At 31.9% G+C, this 21,978-nt stretch overlaps 1 protein-coding gene across 2 annotated transcripts in view; it reads left to right on the forward strand.

Moving 5' to 3' along the window:
- The window catches only part of KIF18A (kinesin family member 18A), a 66,164-nt gene extending 45,146 nt beyond the window's left edge, over positions 1–21,018 (forward strand). Inside the window, exons 15-18 of one of the 2 annotated variants that reach the window (XM_037522534.2) lie at positions 10,849–11,290; positions 12,300–12,407; positions 18,016–18,125; positions 20,380–21,018. In XM_037522534.2, the coding sequence (XP_037378431.1) occupies positions 10,849–11,290; positions 12,300–12,407; positions 18,016–18,125; positions 20,380–20,462 (743 nt within the window). In that variant the 3' untranslated portion in view covers positions 20,463–21,018. The remainder of the gene's footprint in view (positions 1–10,848; positions 11,291–12,299; positions 12,408–18,015; positions 18,126–20,379) is intronic. The other variant, XM_037522533.2, reaches the window with a different exon arrangement.
- Positions 21,019–21,978: the final 960 nt, after the last annotated feature.

Below are 21,978 nucleotides of genomic sequence, written 5' to 3' on the forward strand. Positions count from 1 at the left end.
ATATTCAAGTTAATCATTCACTTTTACCTTTGTTTGAGATGTCCTTTTTTCATACTGACATTTTTTAACCTATGTGGTGTGAAATGTCTATTCTTTCTGTTTCTCTTTGGAACCATTCTTCAAAAGTTCTTCACAACCATAAGTTTTTAAATTTTCACATTCATATTTTCCTACTTGGTTCTGATGTAAGATAATAGACAAGAATCTAACTATTTTTTTCCAAAAATGTGTCATTTTTGTATAATACATTGGCATTCTACTCCCCGCTGTACTTTTGTTTTACATACAGTAAGTAGTCAATCTATTTTGCCTTTATATTTTTCTAGCATCAAAACTTCTCACACTAGAATAGTTTAGTTTCTCCATATATATCTTCTTGTATGCTCCTCATCATAGCTTTAGATTTTTCTTCATCTGTGTCTTAACATTTATTTTTAAAAATATCCATAGATAAAATTATTTTTTCTTTATCAGTCTATATGTCTTATTCAAGAAGAGACTTACTTTTTAAAATGATGTTAATTTTAATACTCTTCCAATTTCAATGTGTGACTTTGAGAGAGGTATTTATTTATTTGATTTGAATACCACCAAACAACACATCCATTGATTTGGAGTAAAATATATGCCTATATTTAGTCTAGAGACAACAGAAAGTACACACACTGAGTGCCATGCAGGATGGGGTTGCCAGCAGCAAGACCTATTTATGGAACTGATAACATTGCTGACATCAAATGAAAAGTCAAGATTTCCTCATTAGCCATCTTGAAACACATTTAATAATATTTCTATCTGTAACCTTTCCTGTTGTTAAATTTTACCTGTGTCAGTGGTTTTGTCTTAAAATACAATAACAGAAAAGATGCTAGTAGAAGTGGTGTCTTAGAGTACAGGTATATATATTCTGATTGAATATAGCGTTCCAACATAAGTTTAGGTTTCCCCTAAAAATTAAATAAAAAGAAATTTTATTTTAAAATATGTAATTGTTATTCTATTTCTTCACATAAGAAATATGAAACAGTAAAAATGTTTATAAGCTAAATCCTCCATATATTGCCTCATTAGATCTCAAAATCTTATTGCAGTAAACATTAGCCCCAAATACATTCCATTTAACCCTCATCACCATGAGCACAAGAGGGTGTTCAATTATTACGCTATAACTACAAATACTACTGTAAATTGTAAGGTTCTTTCTGTTATCCTTTTTCTCCATCTTAAATAAGCATGAATACTAGTAAAATGAGACTTAGGAAAAGCATGTTATCTGTTATTTCCCACAGAGACAAGTACCAAAAGGTTATGGTTGATTTACTACATAAAGTGCTACATTAATTTAAAGGACTGACAATTCTTTAAGACATAGGAAAATATATTCTTTCTCTGTGGCACATGTATATACTTGATACCACCTATATAATCATTAATACTATAATAATGCCTTATAAATACATTATAAAATGTTTATTGATTCAGTTAACTCAGTAGTACTTTAAGGTTACATATCTTTTTAATAGTTAAAATTCATTCACCAGTATCATTTGCAACTGTGACTTCCATGAGTCACAAAGCTGTTACAGAGAATCCAGATTTATGATTAGTACAGTAATTGTATCAATCATTTGTAGCCTAGAAGTGTTTATTGAAATGCATATATTAATACTTGATTTCACTTTAAAACTTTGCCAACTAATTTTAATTTAGCATACTTTCCCAAAATATCTTCTCACGTACATATTAACATGAGTACTAGCAAAGAAAAATCCTCACTATCATTTTATACCAAACCTCAATTAGGTCTAATCCCATTCATCAGTGTCTCTCTGACATGAACCCTATTTTGCTGCCTATGACTCATGATTGCTAAATACCGCATTCTACTTTTTACACTAACATGCAGTTTTGAAAATCTTTTAACTTTTTCAGTCTTAAGCTTTTGATAAATTAGTTCCTCTGGGCAAAATCATTCTGAACACATTATATGGCACTTCAAAAGGTGACCCCAAAAGGTCTGCCTATTTTTTTAAGAGAGAGATTTTTAACTCATTCATGATAAATTATCTAGTCCCTTTTTATAAAGGAACCATCTGTGGAATATTTAAAAAAAAAACCTAAAAAATTAAATATAAGCTCTTTTTACCTAAGAAACCATTTGAAATTGCCAGTTAGTATTAGTACTTGTTTTATAGATTACTTAAATCAATGAGAGTCAGGAAATACTATTTCTTAAAACATTTTGAGAACATTTGATGTAAAAAATGAATAATTACAGTGACATCTAAACTGTTTTCCATTTCTCTAGTCTCCCTTCTACAATCGATCCTTCACATTAAAATGATCTTCTTTATTAAGTGCAGATCCCTTTCTTATAATCTTCAAAGACTTCCCAGTTCTTGTCAGACTGTCTACTCACTTCCTTACCACACCTGGTATGCCAAACTTTTCAGAGAAACATGCTTTCTGTTTTTTGCCTCTGCACTTTACAAGCTTTTCCCTCAATCTTGAGTACTTCTCACTCTTCCACCATCCAACATCCCAGCCTTTTTAAATCCTTCTCATCAAGAGTCCAATTGTGATACTGCCTTCTCTTATGAAACCTTTCCTTTAAATGCTTCTATAAGATGCATTTAATGAGTTCTTTTCCCTTTGCCTGTAAATACTCTTTAGCTTTTCCATTGTAGTTTTTAATTATTTTTTATTGAGATAACATTGGTTTACATTGTTGTTTTACACTGTTGGTGGGTATATAAACTAGTCTATTTTATTATTTTACTTCATAATAATAGCAGCTATCATATTGTACTGTATCTCCTTTCATCTCCCCAACTCACTGTAATTTCATTTTAAAGTCAGAAATCATTTTAAAGTTTTGTTCCTGTCTCTGATATTTTATCCTTATGATCTTAACTTAAAGCAATCATTTGCTTTAGTTTGAAAAAAAGTGAAGCCAGAAGAAATATCTTTTATCAACTTCTAATAATTTGTTTTAAAGTTTATCAGACATTTCTAAGCATAAATATGTAGGTTTTTTTAAGCCAAACAAAAATAGGTTTTGTTATACACACCATTGTTAAATAGCTCTCTTTTTTTGGTACTAAGCCATTTGTTATACACACATGTTCCTATCAAGAATGAATTTAAGTAATTTTTAATAGTTGTATATTTATCTCATTTGCCTAATGAACTTTTAGTTTTTAACTTTATTACTGTTACAAGCAACACTCAACTAAACATCTGTGTGTACATATATTTTGCATTTAATCCTAAAGCCTATTTAAGGGAATGTTTGTAGTGAAAAATAAAATATTATTAAGAGATCTTTTCAAAGAACAAAATATATGCACATTTCTTAAAACTACTTTTATAAATATAGGCATGAAACAACTTTTTTCCTGCTTTCTACACGAAGCATTTCAGAATTCTCAGCCAAATCTGTGGGCTAGACTTCTTGGTAAAATTAAATATTTGAAAGGTAGAAAAAAATGAAGTGGACTAGATTGCACTATATTCCTTAAATAGCTTACAGAACAATATACCCAATAAACACATTTTTAAATCTATCTCTTGAGGGAGAGGCAATTTATCAAAATGTCTTTTCAGTATTCTTCATGAGACTTTCCTACCATTTTAACAAAGTCAAATTGTCCAGTGTGTTGCCTTTATTATATTGCCATCAGGTGATCATATTCCTTAAAAGCTCAGAAGTTTGGGGGAAGAGGGGAAGAGATGGCCAGTGGTAGATAAATATCTGAACTTTTATTTACCTCTTAGTTATCCACTTAACTAGTCATCAAATATGCATAATTTTTAATAACCACTTAGCAAATGCAATTCAGAGGGCCAGACAAATTAATTTAACTATGATTTTCACTGCTTTTGTTTGATTTTAACCTGTGACTTTATTAATAACATTGATTCTGTCCAGTACTACGTATTGTACACAAATATTTATATACATATTTTATAATCCAGGTAGCATTGCTTTAGAATCTGGACTATTACTAATGAAAATGTTTATATTTCTTCCTCCATCTGATGCACAATTTCAGTGCTTGCATTACAGTTCATTTTAAAAGTGGTATTAATACTTAAAAGTCTTCTGAGAGGCTTCTAAAACTTGGCAGTCCAAGTTTTACTGTAGACTTACAGTAAACAAACTTTTTGAAACGGGAATCTCTCCCCATAATGCAGGAACAGATGAATAGAACACTAACCACTTTATCCTGAAATGCACATTTTCAGTTATATATAAGATGCCTTAAAGCATCATATAAATATTTTAAGATGTTTCCTAAACTATTAATGGATAAGTATTACAAAAACTAAGATTGGGTTCATTAAACAAAACATTGTAGTGTTTAGAAGAGATGCTCTTGTATATCTTTGAGTAGCCCTCTCCCTGATTGTTTTTAAAATTCTGGTTTGAACTGTGGCACGTAACCATTTTCAAAAGTTATATTGTACCCTCTTCCCTGAACTTGTGCTTGTCAATAAATCTCTAACATTGTATATGCATTTTTGCAAAATTTTAATTTTCAAAAAGCTTTGTGACTCCAAAACCTGCAATTAGATGCATTATATTATTACTTTATTAATATGTACCTTCAACTATGTGAGTTATGACTGAGCCTTAAACCATCCTCCTGAATTTCAGGATAACTTTATTAAACCTTTACAGGTAATCCAAGTTATTTTTCAATGAGCAGTTTCACTCCAGGTCATTCCCAAACTAGAATTACACATTCTGTAATATACATAGTATACATGGTAATATACATAGTAATAGGAAATCTGCTGAGTTTTAAAACTATATCCTCTTTGTTTCATCATCTGGATTTTTCTCAAAAAACATGTAAAGAAATTCAATAGTGTCTTGTCTTCATGTAGAATCTAAATATGAAGGTAAAATTTGTCATAAATACTATAAATGACAATAATAAGTAAAATTGGATTTCTTTAGGATACTTAAAATATCTGAAAGCTAACTGATTAAATCTATATCTTTATACCAAAAATATCTTCTATTTTTTAGAGTTTTTGGCATCCTAAACTTTATGTGTACTATTCTCTATAAACTTTTCAATTACTCAAATTCAACATGCTAACATTTGTATTTTCTTAAGTAAAAGGAATTTTCCTTCATTTCTAGGACTAATGACTTTAAGTCTGTTCTCTCCATTTCACATCACCTTGAATGATTTACTCCTGATTTATTTCTGATAAAAGTTTACATGTTTATTAACCCTCTTTAAATTCCACTAGGTAAACTACAGTTCTGCCTTTCTTTTTGACAAGTGCTAGAGAAAAAATTAGTAGGAAAGTAAACACTGAGCCCCTAATGGGGCTAAGTAAAGAAAAGATCTTTCCCAGTTTTCCTGAGCCCAGAATATTCATTTCACCTTTTATTTGATTACCCATTCCAATTCATGTTATTTGCTTCCGTTGACTTTTGAATATAAGGTTTCATAGCTTTAGCTATTTGGACCCCACTCAGTCTACACATTTTGCGTAAAGCTGTCCCAAGCCAAGTAAGAGATTTCTTTTTGTCTGCTTTTTTCCTTATGTTTGATTAATTCCTTTTCATAACAGCCCATGTGTGTATCTATGTGTGTTTTTTTCCCTGTTCCCTTTTCCCCCTCCTTCCTGCCCTCTTTTTCTCCTCCCTCCTTTTAAAATTCCATTTATTTTTATAATTTTTATAACAGTAATACCTGTACATAGTTTAGAAAACAAGTACTTTATCTGTAGGACTATACCTTGCCCTATTGCTGCCCACACCCAATACTTATTTCCCTGTTATCTATTTCTTCTCATTTTTACTCTAAATTTCTAAATTGAAAATTCATACTGCTCATTCTTATTGTTTATATTTTTCCATTTTATTTTTTACTTTGGAAGATAAGAATTTAACTGCTTTATATTACATATACATTTCCTCCCTTACTCCATCTTGCCAAAACAGATTTTTACCTTTCCCCCCACCCTGCAACCCACCCACAAGAAACCTCTAGTGTCCTTAAGTAATTATTGTTCCCTGGTAAGCCAAGAAATGTGTAAATTCTTTGTTGAAGAGCTTTTACAGTTTATGTTTGGCATTTGCCTTTCACTGTATCTTCTTTCTTGTTGTTTTCCTTTTTTACAGAAAACCTTCCTCAAGTAGGCTTTGGAGAAGGGGTGCACAAGAAGTCAGTGACTAGGTCTTTTTTGCTGTTATGATTGATCTAAAAACAACTCACTGATTTCCCCTGTAGATGTGTGAACATGGCTGCCAGTATTTTAGTAAACTGGGAGAAAATTCTGCAGACATTCATTGTTAAGAATTTACTTAATTCTCCTGTTGTCAGCTGTACATGTTGGCCCCAAGTTTGCAGCCTGTCCAGAGAGTATAACCTCTTGTTCTTTGACAAAGTGACAGGAGCAATCACCTGATAGTGTATGTGGTGTGATAAGGAGATCATGAGGGTCTGCCTGTTTTATACAGATTTTTAAACAATTATTTTTAACTCCACCTTATGCCTTCAGAACAGTCTCATCTCTCTGAGACTTGAAAGAAAGGGTGTAGGTTGTTGGGTTTTTTTGCTTTCTGCCTACCCCAGATATTGATTGTTTTTTCTTTTTTGTTTTGTTTTGTTTAGTATTTTATATTTGCAATTTTATAGAAGTGGCATTATGTTTATTATAGAAAGTAACCAAATATTTGAAGATAAAAGTAAAATCACTCAGAATTTTCCAAGTCAGCCATAACCTGTATTAATATTTTAATGGATTAGGCCAGTTTTCTGTAATTACCTACTTACCTCCATGGTTTTGTGTTTTGGGGGGTTTCTGTTTGTTTTTTGGCTTGCAAGGTCTTTATCTGCTTTGATTTGATTTTTGTGGGTTATTTGATTTTTCCACATTGGGGTAATACTATATGTAAAATTAGTATTCCTCTTCATTTAATGAACATTTTCCCATATCAGATAATCTCTAAAATATGGTTTTAAATAACAGTGTAATTGTGAATTTTTCATATTTTACCTAGCCTTTATCATAATTGGTTTACTTTTCCCTTTGGCAGAGACTCAGCATTGTGTAGTGTTGAAAAATATAACATCTGAATTATTAGAAGACCTTAGTTTTTAGATTCATCAGTAAGTTGTTGGCGAAAACATGCTTATAATTAGCAGAGAGAAAACTCACTAAACCAATAAAAGGGTAATATAAAGGAGTGACCAGGCTTCTGATAACTTTTATTTATAAAACAAACATTGATTCTGGATTTTAAGTAATGTAATGACTTCCTTTCAATAACTTGACATTATGGTTATTATTATTCTTTGGCAATGAATGTTAACAAATCATATTCAGTTACATTCCATGGATCAAAACCATTTTAGGGCAATAAAAATGCAGTACACTTACAATATGTTAAAGAGTTAGTCCTGAGAGTTGGTCTAAATATAGCAACATTTTTCGGACCACAAGATACATTGATTAACTCATATGCTTAAGTATATGATGTGTAATCTGTTACCTTAGACAAAGAGACCCTAGAGAGGAGATTACTGTCCTCCCAAGTGGCCATCAATCTTTTCTATCGCAGTTGACAAGAATCTACTTAAAACAATTCATTTTTAATTTTAATCTATCCCCTCCATGTGGTACCCACATTGCTGAGGTATTTCATTGACTACCATCATCTATTAGGGTCCCTTGTTCTGAAAATTTATAACTATGTGTTTCCTTTTCTCATTTTATAGGGCCTTTTAAAAGGAATTGTAATCTGCCTCCAGGTTCCTTCTTTATCACTTACACTTTAGGGCCAAGAATTATAGAATCTTGTTAGGTAGTATTTTCCCAGACCAAATAAGGGGAACTGCCCCAAACATGCTCTTCTGGAAAGTTACTGTACGTACTCCAACGGAAAAGTACAGCAGATATCTTTTATAGACATGCACCTAGTCTATCCAGTGGTTCTTACAGCCTATTAAATATACAGTGACCCAAACCCAACAGTCTCAAGTCTATTGTACCCACTTAAAATACCTTATTTTAATTCCTTTAGTTAAAGGACAATGATTATTTGCCATTATTTATATTAGTTGCATTTACATATTCTGCAAATCATATTTAAAGTGAAATGTCAATTGTGTTTTTGTTTTCATGTGTTGAGTAATTACTTACTATAGTTACAGTGGATTTACTGTTGAATTTTTATGTAAGCCTTTAAATCTTGTTTTTGCTCTGGTTAGTTCTTGAATTTTTCTTATCAACTAGTTAGCCTAATATGTAGTCATGAATTGTCCAACTGTTACTTTCTGCTCACTTATTTTATTTGTATTTAGTAATTGAGAGAATTTTTTTAAAGGACTCTCTGGATTTGTATTTTATATATGCTGTATGTCTGTAACCCTTCTTCCAGGGCCAGTAAAAGAGTGGTGTGTGAATCTCCATTAACTACTACCTACTACATCTCTGTGTTTCTCCCTCAAGTTATTCACATTCTGTCAGGAGAACAGAATTATGGGTGAAGATAAACATTGTGATATTACTATTGCTTTTCACTGACAAACTGTTATTCAATCTGATTATATCAAATTTTGAAGTTGGGTGTGTATATATTTAGATTTTCCCAGGAAATAGATATTTCTTTAGTTTCTTAAGGAAGACCCCTGTTTTCATGCTTTTTATTAACAGTAGGAAGAAAATGATCCATTCATCCTGAGATTGTCCAATGCCACACTGGAGATTATCCCTCTCCAGATATATGTTTTTAATTATCACTTAGATATTCCTGCTTTAACAGTACCTTTGTTTTATATTACAATTTGTCATCCTTGATAAACTGGACATCTGATAAACTAAAAGTGAGACATTGCTTGAAATGTACAGTTTTGGTGGTAACTGTGTTAGGTATTGATGGAGTACTAGAAAGTAAACTGCAACTTTCCCTGTGAGAGCAGTAATGCTAATAGTTGAAGCATATTTCTCTTCTATAGCCTTTCTTGAACCCTATGTATTTTACAATTATCTAATCCTAGAAAATTCCTTGTACACAAAAAAGTAGTATCCCCGTTTTTCTAGGGGGTATTAATGTCCACACTGCTTAAGTGAGTTGCCCAAGGTCACTCAGTGAATCGTTGGTGAAGCCAGAAATAGAATCCAAGTCTCCTGACTTCCAGTTCAGTTCTCTATCCTGGATATAGTTTTCTATCCTCTATACCCCTGCTGCCTCTCGGGAAAAGAAGTTAATCTTCCAGCTATTAATAGCCACCAAATTGGTGGTAGCAGCACAGTGGAGAAAAGTAACTGTCTTTACACTGCAGCATTAGTATAAAAATATCTGGTAATGGAAAATTTGACAAATGTCATGTTAAAGGGAGTGGAAAATTATTTTAAGATCTGGATCTCATTTATCTAGTTCTCAGAAAAGTAAAATTCCTTAGTAGAACATGTATCATATTTTTATTCCTGCTTTTAAATTGTATTTCCTAGAGGGTAATTGTCAGCCTAGCCATGAAAGAGCCTATTGTCAGCTAATAAGAATAATGCATGTAGTGTTGGTGGTTGTTACAGTGTACTTTCTAAACTTCATTGAAAATTTGAATTGCTTTATTGAAATACATTAACGCTATTCAGCTTTCAGTGTTATTTAAGTTATTTAAGTTTTATATTGTAAAGCAAATAGAACATCTGTTGGGTATTTTACTGCATGATTTGAAAGCATGGGCAGAAATACACATTATAGTTTCTTCCCTGGACAGTACACCCCAAACAAAGTTACTTCATGTCAGCCACTTTAAAATTCCCTAAATTGACTTAAGCAAGACAGAAAAAAAAATATTAATCAAGAATTATAAGAAAGATCACTGAAAGTCTTCAATCAGATGAATGGCAAGCTCATAATTATTTTTTAACTGTAAATGTAAGAGAGGTAGAATTAGTAGAAGTTGGAAAATGCAAGGAAAGGGTAAAAAAATCAAATTATTTGAGACCAAGGTGACTGAGACGGTAATGACAAAAAGATAATTAGAAATAAGCATGTGTGAAATATAAAGACTAGGTGGTCAAATAAAGCTCTTAAGGAAATGTAAATATTTACTGGATGGAGGAAAAAACTGAGATAGGACATTGGAGAGGTAGTAGTAGATCTTTTTTTTTTTAACTACAACAGTTGTGGGATTGCACTGAGGAAAGGTCATTCAATTCATTGACTTCTTGTCATTTAAGAGAATGACGGTCAAGTAAGAACGCTCTGAACTCTTGAAAATATGTTCACTATCTTTGGTATTATCTAATTATATAATAGGTGCAGCTATAGACAATGTAATATAGGAAATAGTCAACCAGAATGCTTTATGAATTACCATATCTGAGATAGTAAAACAGTTGTTTCATTCACCTGGGATTTTACTGGTTATTGCCATTCTTGTTAATGTAAGCAACATGACATTTTATAGTGGAACATGTTACTAATTTCTACTTATAAGTGTAGAATACTTTTTTGTTATTCTACACCTAAATCACACTTTAAAGCTTAAAACTGCTTGTGAAATTTATTTGAATTGGTTGGAAATTTGATTTCATGATTACCCAGTGGTTTAGATAACTATATGTATCTATCTATATATATGTATATAAATTGATATTGATATTAGCTATTGATTGCTTTCTGATATAGAATCTCTTTTAAAATGAGTTTAACTTTGTTGCAGGTATTAACAATAAGTTTTCATTTCCTCTCTAAATTGTATTCTTTCAAATTTTTATTTGTCAGAAAATGTACCTTTTTTTTAATTGGTGGAGCTATCTGAAAACTGTTAACATTATTGAACTTTCTTTTTTCATTTTCCTGAACAGGCACTTCTCCAAGTGAATCTAATCTACCTAAAATTCCTCAACAAAAAAGAACAAGAAGAAAATTAATGCCTTCTCCCCTAAAAGGAAAACAAACCCAAATGCCTACACTTTCTGAAAGTGTGCAGCTCAATGATTCTCTCAGCAAAGAACTTCAACCTATTGTGTATACTCCAGAAAACTGTAGAAAAGGTTTACAAAATCCATCTACAGTGACCTTATTAAAACCATCATCACATACTACAAGTTTTCAGACTGTCAGCTCAAATATGAACTGTGATAATTCTCTGAAAATGTTTTTTAAAGTAGATAATCATCTGAATAGGAGAAAAGAATATGGACAGGAGGATTTGGACTCTACATTTACCATATGTGAGGACAACAGGAGCTTGTCAAACAAAGTACCTGAACAAGAATCTCTACCCAACAATGATACTTTACAAAGGTACAAAAAAAAGAGTATTTGTCAATTCTGTTTTTGTTTCTGTATAATCTATAAACTGTTTGCTTCTATTTCTTCTTCAGGTGTGTTTGAGATTTAGTTCATAGATCAAATATACTGTCTGTATTATAAAAGAAAATATACTATCTACCTTCATTAAATCTTAATTGTCTTTCTCTCTAAATATTAATCCACTAACAATACTTTAAAGTCTTTAATTTGAAATCTTCTATTGAGAGGCCTTTATTAGGTTTGAGAGGCTTTTCATCTGTTCTCCATATTTCATAGTTAAGATAATACAAGCCATCATTGGAGGATTACCATGTTTATTAGTCATTAATATCTTCACTGAAGGAAATTCCATAGCTTCTATTGAAGTTTAACAAACCTCAGCTAACTCTGAAATAGTCATAAAGCTCTAAGATGTGGTTGACTGCATGTCTTCCAAGCTAATATACCCTTTTTTTTAAAGATTTATTTTTATTTATGCATACAAGATCTGGGGTGTAGGCCAGAGTTGCAGGGGGGTAAGAGGATTCACCAGAGAAGGAGTGGGGAGCAGAACAGGTGGATCTACTGAAATAAGCTGCTAAGGGAAGCTGCAGGTGAGACAGAAGAGGTGTGCTGCACCATATGGGTCAGCTCCATGGCTAGGGATTGAACTCAGGCCACAATCGCTGGTGAGTGATAGCTTGACAGTGCTGAGACTTCAACCCCTGCACTACCAGGGAGGCCCGTGAATATATCTTTCTTACTTCATCTTTATAATCACAACTTATCTAAATATCAGAAGAATAATAGTGTAACTTTTCTCTGCTATTGCAGAGAAATTCTCTTAGTAGCAACTCTGGCTATTGTGTAAAAAGGGAAAAAGAAATCTTCAAGACAAGCAAGGGAAGTTTTATAGTTTGTTTTTCCTCATATAGTAAATGATGTTTTAATTATGGAATTATATGCCACCATTTTTCTCCATAGTACAAAACAATTTTTTTTTTCATTATTAAATATACAGGCTTGCCCCTTCTTCATTTTCAACTAAACATTCTCTGACTATACCAAACAGTGTACCATCCTACATGGCAATGACTGCTGCTGCCAACAGGAAACGGAAATTAACAAGGTAGGATTAAACAAAAATTAATTCAGTCTTTATACTAAGTTTACCTTTATACTTTGTTTCCTATAGTTCTTTTTCTTGTAACTGGATTATCAATTCATATTTAAGCATTTATATAATAAATTGCCCTGAATGAGATGCTGGACTTATATTATTATAGGGACCTCTTGATAAAGCCCAAATATATATGTCATTGATATTTACCTAAAGAATTCCTGTTTCAGACTTTTAGAAAAAGAAAGAAGTCTTCTAGTCTTTAACTTATGGTGACAATTTTTACTCATTTGGTATTTTTACTTTTAGATATTGATGAATTCTTCAGTCCTAGAATTATATTATTTTAAGGAATTATGATATATGATTGAAATATAATGATTAAGATACTATTATTTCTGGGTATGATAGTGTAGCTTGCCTGATGACCAGCAAGGGAAGACAAGCATACCCATCAAGAGCAGTTGAAGAAACTGGTAAGATACAACTAAAAGCTGCTTGAAAGCAATGGAAAACAATCAAGGCAGCCAGGAATGGAGGGTCTAAGATCCCAGAGAAAAAGGAAACAAGCTATGGAGAGCCAGACTTTCTCTGCCTCTTTTTTCCATTTAGCACTGCCAATTCATGAGTATAGAGGACAGACAGAAAATGGAAACCTAGAGCTATCAGTCTCACTGAGCTATGGAAACAAAATCATTCTGTGCAGCTTTTGCCCTCTTGGCATTCACCAATTTCTAAGCTATAGAGTTTAGAGGCCAAAATTACAAGCTGAAAGTAACTGCTAAGAGGCAAAAGTGTTAAGCAGATATTTTCATGGAGCTGGGACACCAAAACTGTTGTTCAGTGATCATCATGGCAAAAAGGCATTGTTAAACACACAAGATTTTATTTGAAACCCCTGAGCCATGTGTTCAAGGAGTAGGGCAATGGAAATAGACCAGCTCTTGAGAGCCAGAAACAAACCTTAAACCAACTCAATCCCCTTTTGAATCTAGGTGATCTATCTATACGCTGCCTGCTTGCCAGAAGAAAATCAAATCACATCTGAAAGAATATTCCATCCAGAGCCTCTGTAGTTTTTCATATACAGTATTTAGCACTGTAACATAAATTACCAAGTGTACCGGGAGACATGCCCACGTGACTGAGAAGCAATAGAAAAAAGCAAATTAGAGATCCATGCATGATGTAAATATTGAGATTATTAGATAAGGACTTTGAAATTTTAACTGTGATTAATTTCATGAAAATAGATGATTAAATAGACAATTTCTCAAAGAACTGGATTTTACTAAAATGAATCAAGTGAACTGGGAGATAAGTTAATGGAAAAATTTCCAAACCATTGTGCAAAGGGACAAATAGAAAATATGGAGAAGAGATATACAGGGCACAATTTATAAAGGTTTAACATGTATGTATTTCGAGTCACAGGAAAAAAGGAGAAAAGGAATGGGGAAAAAATGTATTTGAGGAGACACTAATAATTTTCCAACGCTGACAAAAGATGTAGACTTGAGAACCACTGCAAACCACAAGCAGCCTTAATACAAAGACACATACATAAAAGAACATAGCCGTAAAATAGCTAAAAACCAAAGACAAGGAAAAAATTTTAAACACTGAGTTACCTGATATGAAGTCCATTATTTAATATTGGTTTCAATGACAAGGCATAGTGAATATATGTTGTAAAATGTAATGACTGTTTTCCTTTGACATCCAGTTATGCAGGAAATAGTATAAGAATTTAACTCTTTTTTTTTTAGTTATAGACCTGGGCTAGTGTAAACAAATTTACAAATATCTATTTATGACATAGGACTATCTTCTCAAAGGTACATTTAGGATCTGTCCTTTCTCCTCCAAAGTACTCTAGAGACTTGGAATGCATAGATTTAAAATTAATGAATTGATTTTTCCTAAATGTCTCTAACTATCCATGACATTGAAAAACTTGTATTTCACTAGACAAAAATTTAAACTGTGCAGTTATCCTGACCCGTGTATGGAAACCAGTTGCTTAACGAGTAAGCCTGGGCAACTACCATCATTTGTTTTGTCCACGTTATCACTAATTGTGTTAGTCATGTTATTCTATCCATTAGTTAACATTGGTGACTTTTTCTGGTCTTTTACCAGTTAACATTTGTATTAACTAAGATGTGACAAAAGTTTATAGCTAAGAATTATTTTTAAATGTAAACATAGTCATTATCAGAATCAAATGATTTTTCTTTAAGAAATGTCCTGGTATGTAAATGGGTTATTTGGAGTTATCTTTGGTAAGTTAAAGGGCTTCCACATGAGCAACTAATATTGTGAAATAATATTAAATGGCATATAAAGAAAGTAAAATTTCGTATAGCCTATTAATTGCTCTATCATGTTCCCTCTGGTAACAATAATTAGATCCTGCCATTAACTAAGGTTAAAGAGATTATTGCTAGAAATGTACAAAATTACTTTTCTTTTTAATCTTCCTTTTCCCCAATTAAGTCTTGAAGCTTGAAGAGTAACAAACTCTGGTATTTTCCACTTAAGAGTTTATGTACATACTTAGGTGTGCATATATTCTAATGTGGCTTTTAAAAATAAAGAAGAGAAGGCTCCATGTATGGTTTTGGGTTTTTTTTGTTTTGTTTTGTTTGTTTGTTTTGGTATCAGCTCTTCTCTCTGAGGAAAAAAATTTAAAGTTCAAAAGCATTCTTTGGATATTCAAAAAACTAACAAAAACTGAATTTTTACTTACTACTTAAATTGAGAATATTGAATTTTTAATCATATTGATTTATTTACTATCATTGTAGCAGACTGTTTCAATAAATGAATCACCTTACTAAATATCATCCTAGCAAATATAAGATTGTACTTATATGTAAGATTGTACTTATAAATTAATCACTTTGGGGTTTTTTTGTTTGCTTTGTTCTTTGTTCCATAACCTTGGCACCCAAAAATGGTCTTATACTTGCCATATATTTTTGGTTTCATTTGAAAGATCTAATGATTCCAACTAGAAATTATCTCGACTAAGAGAATATAAGATGTATTGTCTTCATTCAGCAACAATATTCTACCCATGAGACAGACAAAAGATTGTATCTTAATTTTTATATTAATAGGTAGGAATTCTTTTTGACATACAGCTGAGTCGACATTTCTTCTCAGTAAAGACCTTAATATAATTTGAATTTGTACTTATGCCAGTTTTAAATCTTTAAATTCTGTGTTGTAACATAAATGTTAAACATTTTATCAGTGGACTATTTTATCTAAAGTCTAAAAATATTTGAGTGTATTTGGCTTATATATAAATATACAACTTATTAGACTTTGATTACATCCTGGAAATGCGAGTTTTGTTCAAATAGGATTATTCAAAAGCCTAATTTAGAATTAACTAAAGTGAAGACTCATATCATAAAATAATAAAAGCAACTATAAGATATAGGTCAAGACAATACTTATAAAAAGTAGCCAGTGACATTGATCTTTATACTTGAAGTAAAATCACCAAATGACCACAAAAACATGTTTTCCTTAGCTGATATATAATCAGAAAAGGGTGTTAGTCTATTGGTAGGAATGTAAATTGGAGCAGCCACTATGGAAAGTATGTAGATTCCTTAAAAACCTGAAAGCACAATTACCATATGATCCAGCAAAATTACTCCTGGATATTTATCCAATAAATATGTAAAGACTAACTCAAAAAGATATGCTCCCCTGTATTCATAGCAGCATTATTCACAATAGCCAAGACATGAAACAACTTAATTCCCTATCAGCAGATGACTGGGTTAACATGATATAGACAGACAGACAGACAGATAGACTTATTCAATGGAATGCTATTCAGCTTTAAAAAACAAAGATGAAATCTTGCTTCTTGAGACCACATAGGTAGGGCTGGAGGCTATTGTGCTAAGCAAAATAAGTCAGAAAGCGAAAGACAATTACTGAATGGGTTCTCTCATATGTGGAATATAAATAACCAGTGCAAACAAATGAGCAAATCACAACAAAAATACCTTAGGCTGGAAAATATAGTGGTTACCAAAGCGGGGTAAGGGAGGGACTCAGTCTAATAGTGAGAATAAATAAATGAAGTTATAATCCCAACAATTATATAGTATTGTGAACTTATAGTAAATTATTAAAATTTTATTTAAATTAAAAATTATAAATCAGTTTTTTTTAAAGTGTTAGTATTCATAACAAAATTATAGAAATTTATTTAGTACCATTTATAAATAGAATTTCTACAGCTGAATTTGTTTGCTCTTCTAGCACTAGTACTTCTCTATAACCATTCTGGATGGGTATCATTCACACTCTTGAACAGAGTGTGCACAGATACTTTATAAACATAATAATCATATCTTTAACATGCTATGGAAGATTGAGTTACATTGGTTGTCATTTTTCCCAGCATTCAGTGTGCTTGTGCCTATTTTTTCTTTGCTATCATATTACCATTTCTGACTCCTTTTATTGAGTATTCAACTAAACCATTTATCTCCCATTTCACAAACATACATACCTGTATCAGTTTACCACATGGTTAAAATTGCCAGAAGATCAGGTTGATGTCACAAAACAGGAGCCTCCAGCTGTTAGTCTGACTGACAATCAAATTAGTATCAACTTGTAAAATGGCATCTTTATCTTTAGAGTTAAATTCCTTAAAATTAACTTACTTAAATCAGAGTAGAGAAGGGCACTCAACCCAACCACTCAACCCAACCATGCCTATTAAAATCTGACCCTCTTTAGAATTAGAAAGGATTGCTGTTTTTCAGGAACCAGATCAGACCCATCTCGTCCATAAAAATCTTTCCATTTTTCTTTCTTCTAAAATCAGGAACCTTCAGGTGCTTGTGCTTTGAACACTTAGGGCACTTTTCACTCACCCTTGTTTTATTTTGTGTATTTGTCTTACTTTTTTTTTAACCCCTCCTACCATGTGTCTGTTATATAAGTTTCCAGGGTGGGGTTCTTTGTAACTTATCTTTTTGTGTATTCTGTAACATACCCCATAATAGGTGTTTAGTAATATGGCTGTTCAAGTTGAGTTAGAAATCTGACCATTCAGTAATGTGAGACTGATATAAATTTTTGAGGCTAAAACAAATGAAAATAGATCATTTTAAAATTTTCGGTTTCTATAATTTTAATCAGAGAGAGATTCTCAGTGTATTACCACACTGATTTAAAAACAAGGTTTCAAGACACATTCTCTTGTTTATATTCCTCAGATAAGGGTTCCTTTTCCAAGTACAAGCTTAATTTTTCATCACTTACCATGTATTCTTTATCTCTACACTGAATAACAGTGCTCACTTGTATTTCAGCAGAGTAACCATGAAATGTTTTGTTACAGAACTCTGTTACATACACCTACCATAATCACCAATTTGAATAAACATCACTAAATTTACACATAGCTAAATTTCCCTGTGGGCCAAAATGTGTTTAGTACATTACTCCTATAGGATTTTACAACTTAATATTTTAGAATTTCACTTTTTCTTCAACCTTTTTTTCAAGGAGCACATGTATTAGAGCATAGAAATATAAAAATTGCTTTACTAAAATGAACTTTCCTTTCAAGTTCTGCATCAAATACTTCATTACCTGGTGAAGTAAATTCTGGATTTGCCAAGCGTGTTCGACAAGATAATTCCAGTGATAAGCACTTACAAGAAAACAGACCAACAATGGGTATGTCTTAGATTTTACTTTGATATTTAATATGATCACCTAACATATGTACAGTACTTTATATTTCATTTGATGAGAATCTCCTTTTATCTACTTATCACCTTGAGTACATGGTAAATGTGATTATCCACATTACAAATAAGGAAACTTAAGACACATAATAAGAAAATGCCCAAGATCACACAGATGTTTCATGATGGTTCCAGAACTCAGAATCAGATCTCTTAACTTTATATTCTATACCATTTTTGTTATCCACTCTGCTTCATATTGCAGAAGAATTGGTAAATAATTTTATAATTGAGAAAATTGGCTAAATATATGTAATTAATTAATAGTTAATGATTAATTCTATTTCCTAGATAAACTGTGTACCTTGAAATTTTCCTTTTAGCCTATTATTTTTATTAATTTGACCTCTGGTTCATTTGTGGAATTATTGCCAGACTCCATTCTGTACCTACTTATAATCATATTATAACTCCCATTAGCAAGTTGAAAAAAGATGTTAATAGAGGTGACTATGTCTTCTGAATGCATGGGGAGGGGGCCTACATGAGTGCATGTCATGTAATATTAACATGTAACTGAACCACATTGTAGTTTTCTATAACTGGCTTATAAGCCTTGGTGTCCAGACCTCCATAGTTCCTGGGACTTCGTTCAGGGAAGTATTTACTGCATACTATGTGCCAGGTTTTGTGGTGAACACCAAGGCTATTAAAACCCAGTTTGATTTCTTTTTTAAAGGTGTTTATAACTAAGAGCACTTGGATTTTGATGGAGTTTCATGAAATAATTTCTAAAAATAACATAAGAACTGCTGTTACCTTTTTCTGTTGATTCTCATAAGAGTAATGTATATTTTTCCAAATTTTATTGTTAAGTCCTTATTTTTTGTAGTACCCTGTGGCAGTTGTTTACCTTAAATCAGGAAATAGATCTTTCATGCAAATTTAAAAATCAAAAAATAAAATAGTAAAATTTACTATGGTTATTGGTTCAATATGCCAAATTAATAATACTTAATGGCATGTATATGTAGTTGGTGTAGATATGTAATGCTCCCATTGGAGACCCAAAAAAAACAATTCCGGGACGTCATAATTCTGCAAACTGCTAATAAATTTATGATAACTCAAATAATAAAGATTTCATTTTTCTAATGTGCTTATATCCTAAAAATAGTATAAAATATGTCAGGTATCTCATGTAAAGAGAGGTGAATAAAAAAAATCTATGGAGAATAAAGCGAGAGATGATACTAAACTACAGTGCTTGCCAAACAATGAGGAAAGAAGAGCCAAACCTAGGTTAAAAGATTATGTGTTGTTAAGATAATGGAGCACTCAGAAAAAGGCATTATATTAAGAGAAGATAATAATAGTTTAAGTACATTGGGATATCCAAGTAAAAATGCTCTGGTACCCATCAGGAATTACCAGAAAAGAGAGAATTGGCACTGCCTTCCTTAGAATGTATTCAGGTGAACTCTCCAAATAACACTGTTTTCTAAACTGTACAAATTTAATAAAGGTGGTGGGGAGGGGAGAGTGTCATTGGGAGAGAAAGTAACTGCTGTTGAGTGAATGAACAGAGAAGTAAGAAATAGTGGCAAGAGAACGTGTGACTATAAAACTAAAACCTAATGTGACCCAGGAAAGTGGATCAGAGATTAGACTGATCCATAAAGAAGCCAGTGGCACTCTCTGGTAAGAACATTGTGTTGAATAGGGAATCGTGAAGGCTGATGAAAAACCAGAAGAATGGGCATAAATAGAACACACTGGAGAAGTGGTAATGAAAGGACTTGGATAGGATCAGGATCAGCACTGCAGGTAGTACTAGATTCAAATGATACTCCTAAATTGGGAAAATATGGAAGTTTAAAAGCCCTAAGAAAATAATCCAAAGAATAAGGGGGGACACTGTTACAATAAAGGAAACAATGCATACGAAAAGTATTTTATTTCAGAAAGGAAAGTAGTAGTTTATTCATTGACTTACCTTGATACCGTGTGTGTGTGTTTGTGTGTGTGTGTGTGCGCATGCCAGTGAGCACCAAAATTTCACCTCCATTTTGCAATGTGAAGAAATGAATTTCTACTTTTAAACTAGAGTATTAATGTTTGAATTTTAAAGATATGTTTGCCTTCTTACAGTTACAATTATCAACATTATTTTATAAGTTGAATGAATGGTGAAAATTATTTTTGAATGATATACTTACCATATATATTTATTTCTTCTCTAGAATATAAAAGAAATATCCATAAAGTAAAGCCAACCATGACTAGACAATTTGGAAGAAGTATTTCAAAAGAAAATCTAAGATAAGTCACTTCAAAATGAAACCGACGAGTTTGCTTTCAAAAGGATTTATTGCCAGTGTCCTTTAAGAAACATATTTAAATCTTGGAAAGAAGACCATCTTGGTTTCCCCAAATACCATCAGCAAACAGAAAATGAAATTCTTTCTGTTTTGTTCTTTTGTGTCTGAGCAAATATAAAATTGCATCCCAAAAGTTGTGATATATTACATTTCTAAAATAATTGCTCTTTTGAGACCCCTAAGTCAGGAGATGGCTGTTTAGTTTATGCTGCAACAAGTTGATTAGGACATTTTAGATGATAATAGTGAGTTAAATTTTCTTTACTGTAGTTTGAAAACAAGGAGAAGTGATAAAATTATGACCCAGGAAGTATTTGGCCTTCCATTATTTTAATCATATACATGACTTTCTTCCCAAAATACCTTGATGTACAGATGTAGATATATGTGTCCATAGAGTTGTGAATATTATTTAATATTTGTCATGAATAAAATACTAATACTGTTCCTTGCCACTGAATACATTAAAGATAGAGATTTTATGATATTTGGTCTTTTGTGTCATTGCTACCCCTTACACATTTTAGGCTCATTTATATAGAATGTTGATTTTGTAGATTTGTATTTCAGATTAGATCAAGATGTGTGCACTGAACCACATCTGAAAATAATCCATAGATTCCTTAATGATAATGGGAAAAAGCTTTTTAATCATTCCTGCTATTCAGAAATGCATGGATTTGCAACTTAATCATCTGTTTTTATTCACCTGGCTTGATTGTGCTGCTTATCTTCTGAACACAAGAAATACTTGGTTAAATGCACCTTTAATTTTATGAAGCTGAGGAGCTGTCCCACAAAGTAAAATAATTGTTAAACATTTATTTGACTACCAATAATGTTAGATCTGAACCTAATATAAACAGTAGCCCATCTTCAGACTTTTCAACTTAAAATTAAAGTTTTTCAGGTAAAATCTGGCTAGGAAAGTATGAAGTAAAATAATGATCTTTGACACTGATAATCTTATATTCATATAAGTGCACACATGATTGTTGTAGAGAAAGCCATTATACACACTGATTCTTTGTTATTAGGCTTTTAGTTGTGTTGCCTACTTAAAAATCATTTTCACCTATAGTTCCTTTCCATCTATTTTAGGTAATTAGATGCTTTAAAAGAAGTCTTTGTACCAGGTACAAACTAGTTAGCAGGATTAAGTGACCGTATTTCATGTTCCACCTCATAGCATATGACCTGAGTGAATTTCCTATATGCCAGTTTTATCAGCTTAAGGATTTTGTCATCTGTAAAACTTAATAATCTCTCTCTAGTTAATAGTGACAACCATGTTAAGGATAAATTGTGGAGAATAAATCATAATGAACCTGGGGAAAGATAAGCATTGAATATATATAGAAAAACAAATGCATTTAAGCTAGAACAAGCATGCTATTCAATGCCACTATAAAGCAATTTTAAATGAATTTTATAAAAAGTACAATATAAATATATAGCTCA

The sequence above is a fragment of the Talpa occidentalis genome, unplaced genomic scaffold, assembly GCF_014898055.3.
Source record: "Talpa occidentalis isolate TD23 unplaced genomic scaffold, MPIMG_talOcc4v2.1 talOcc4.3, whole genome shotgun sequence".
In the NCBI taxonomy this organism is placed as follows: Eukaryota; Metazoa; Chordata; class Mammalia; order Eulipotyphla; family Talpidae; genus Talpa; species Talpa occidentalis.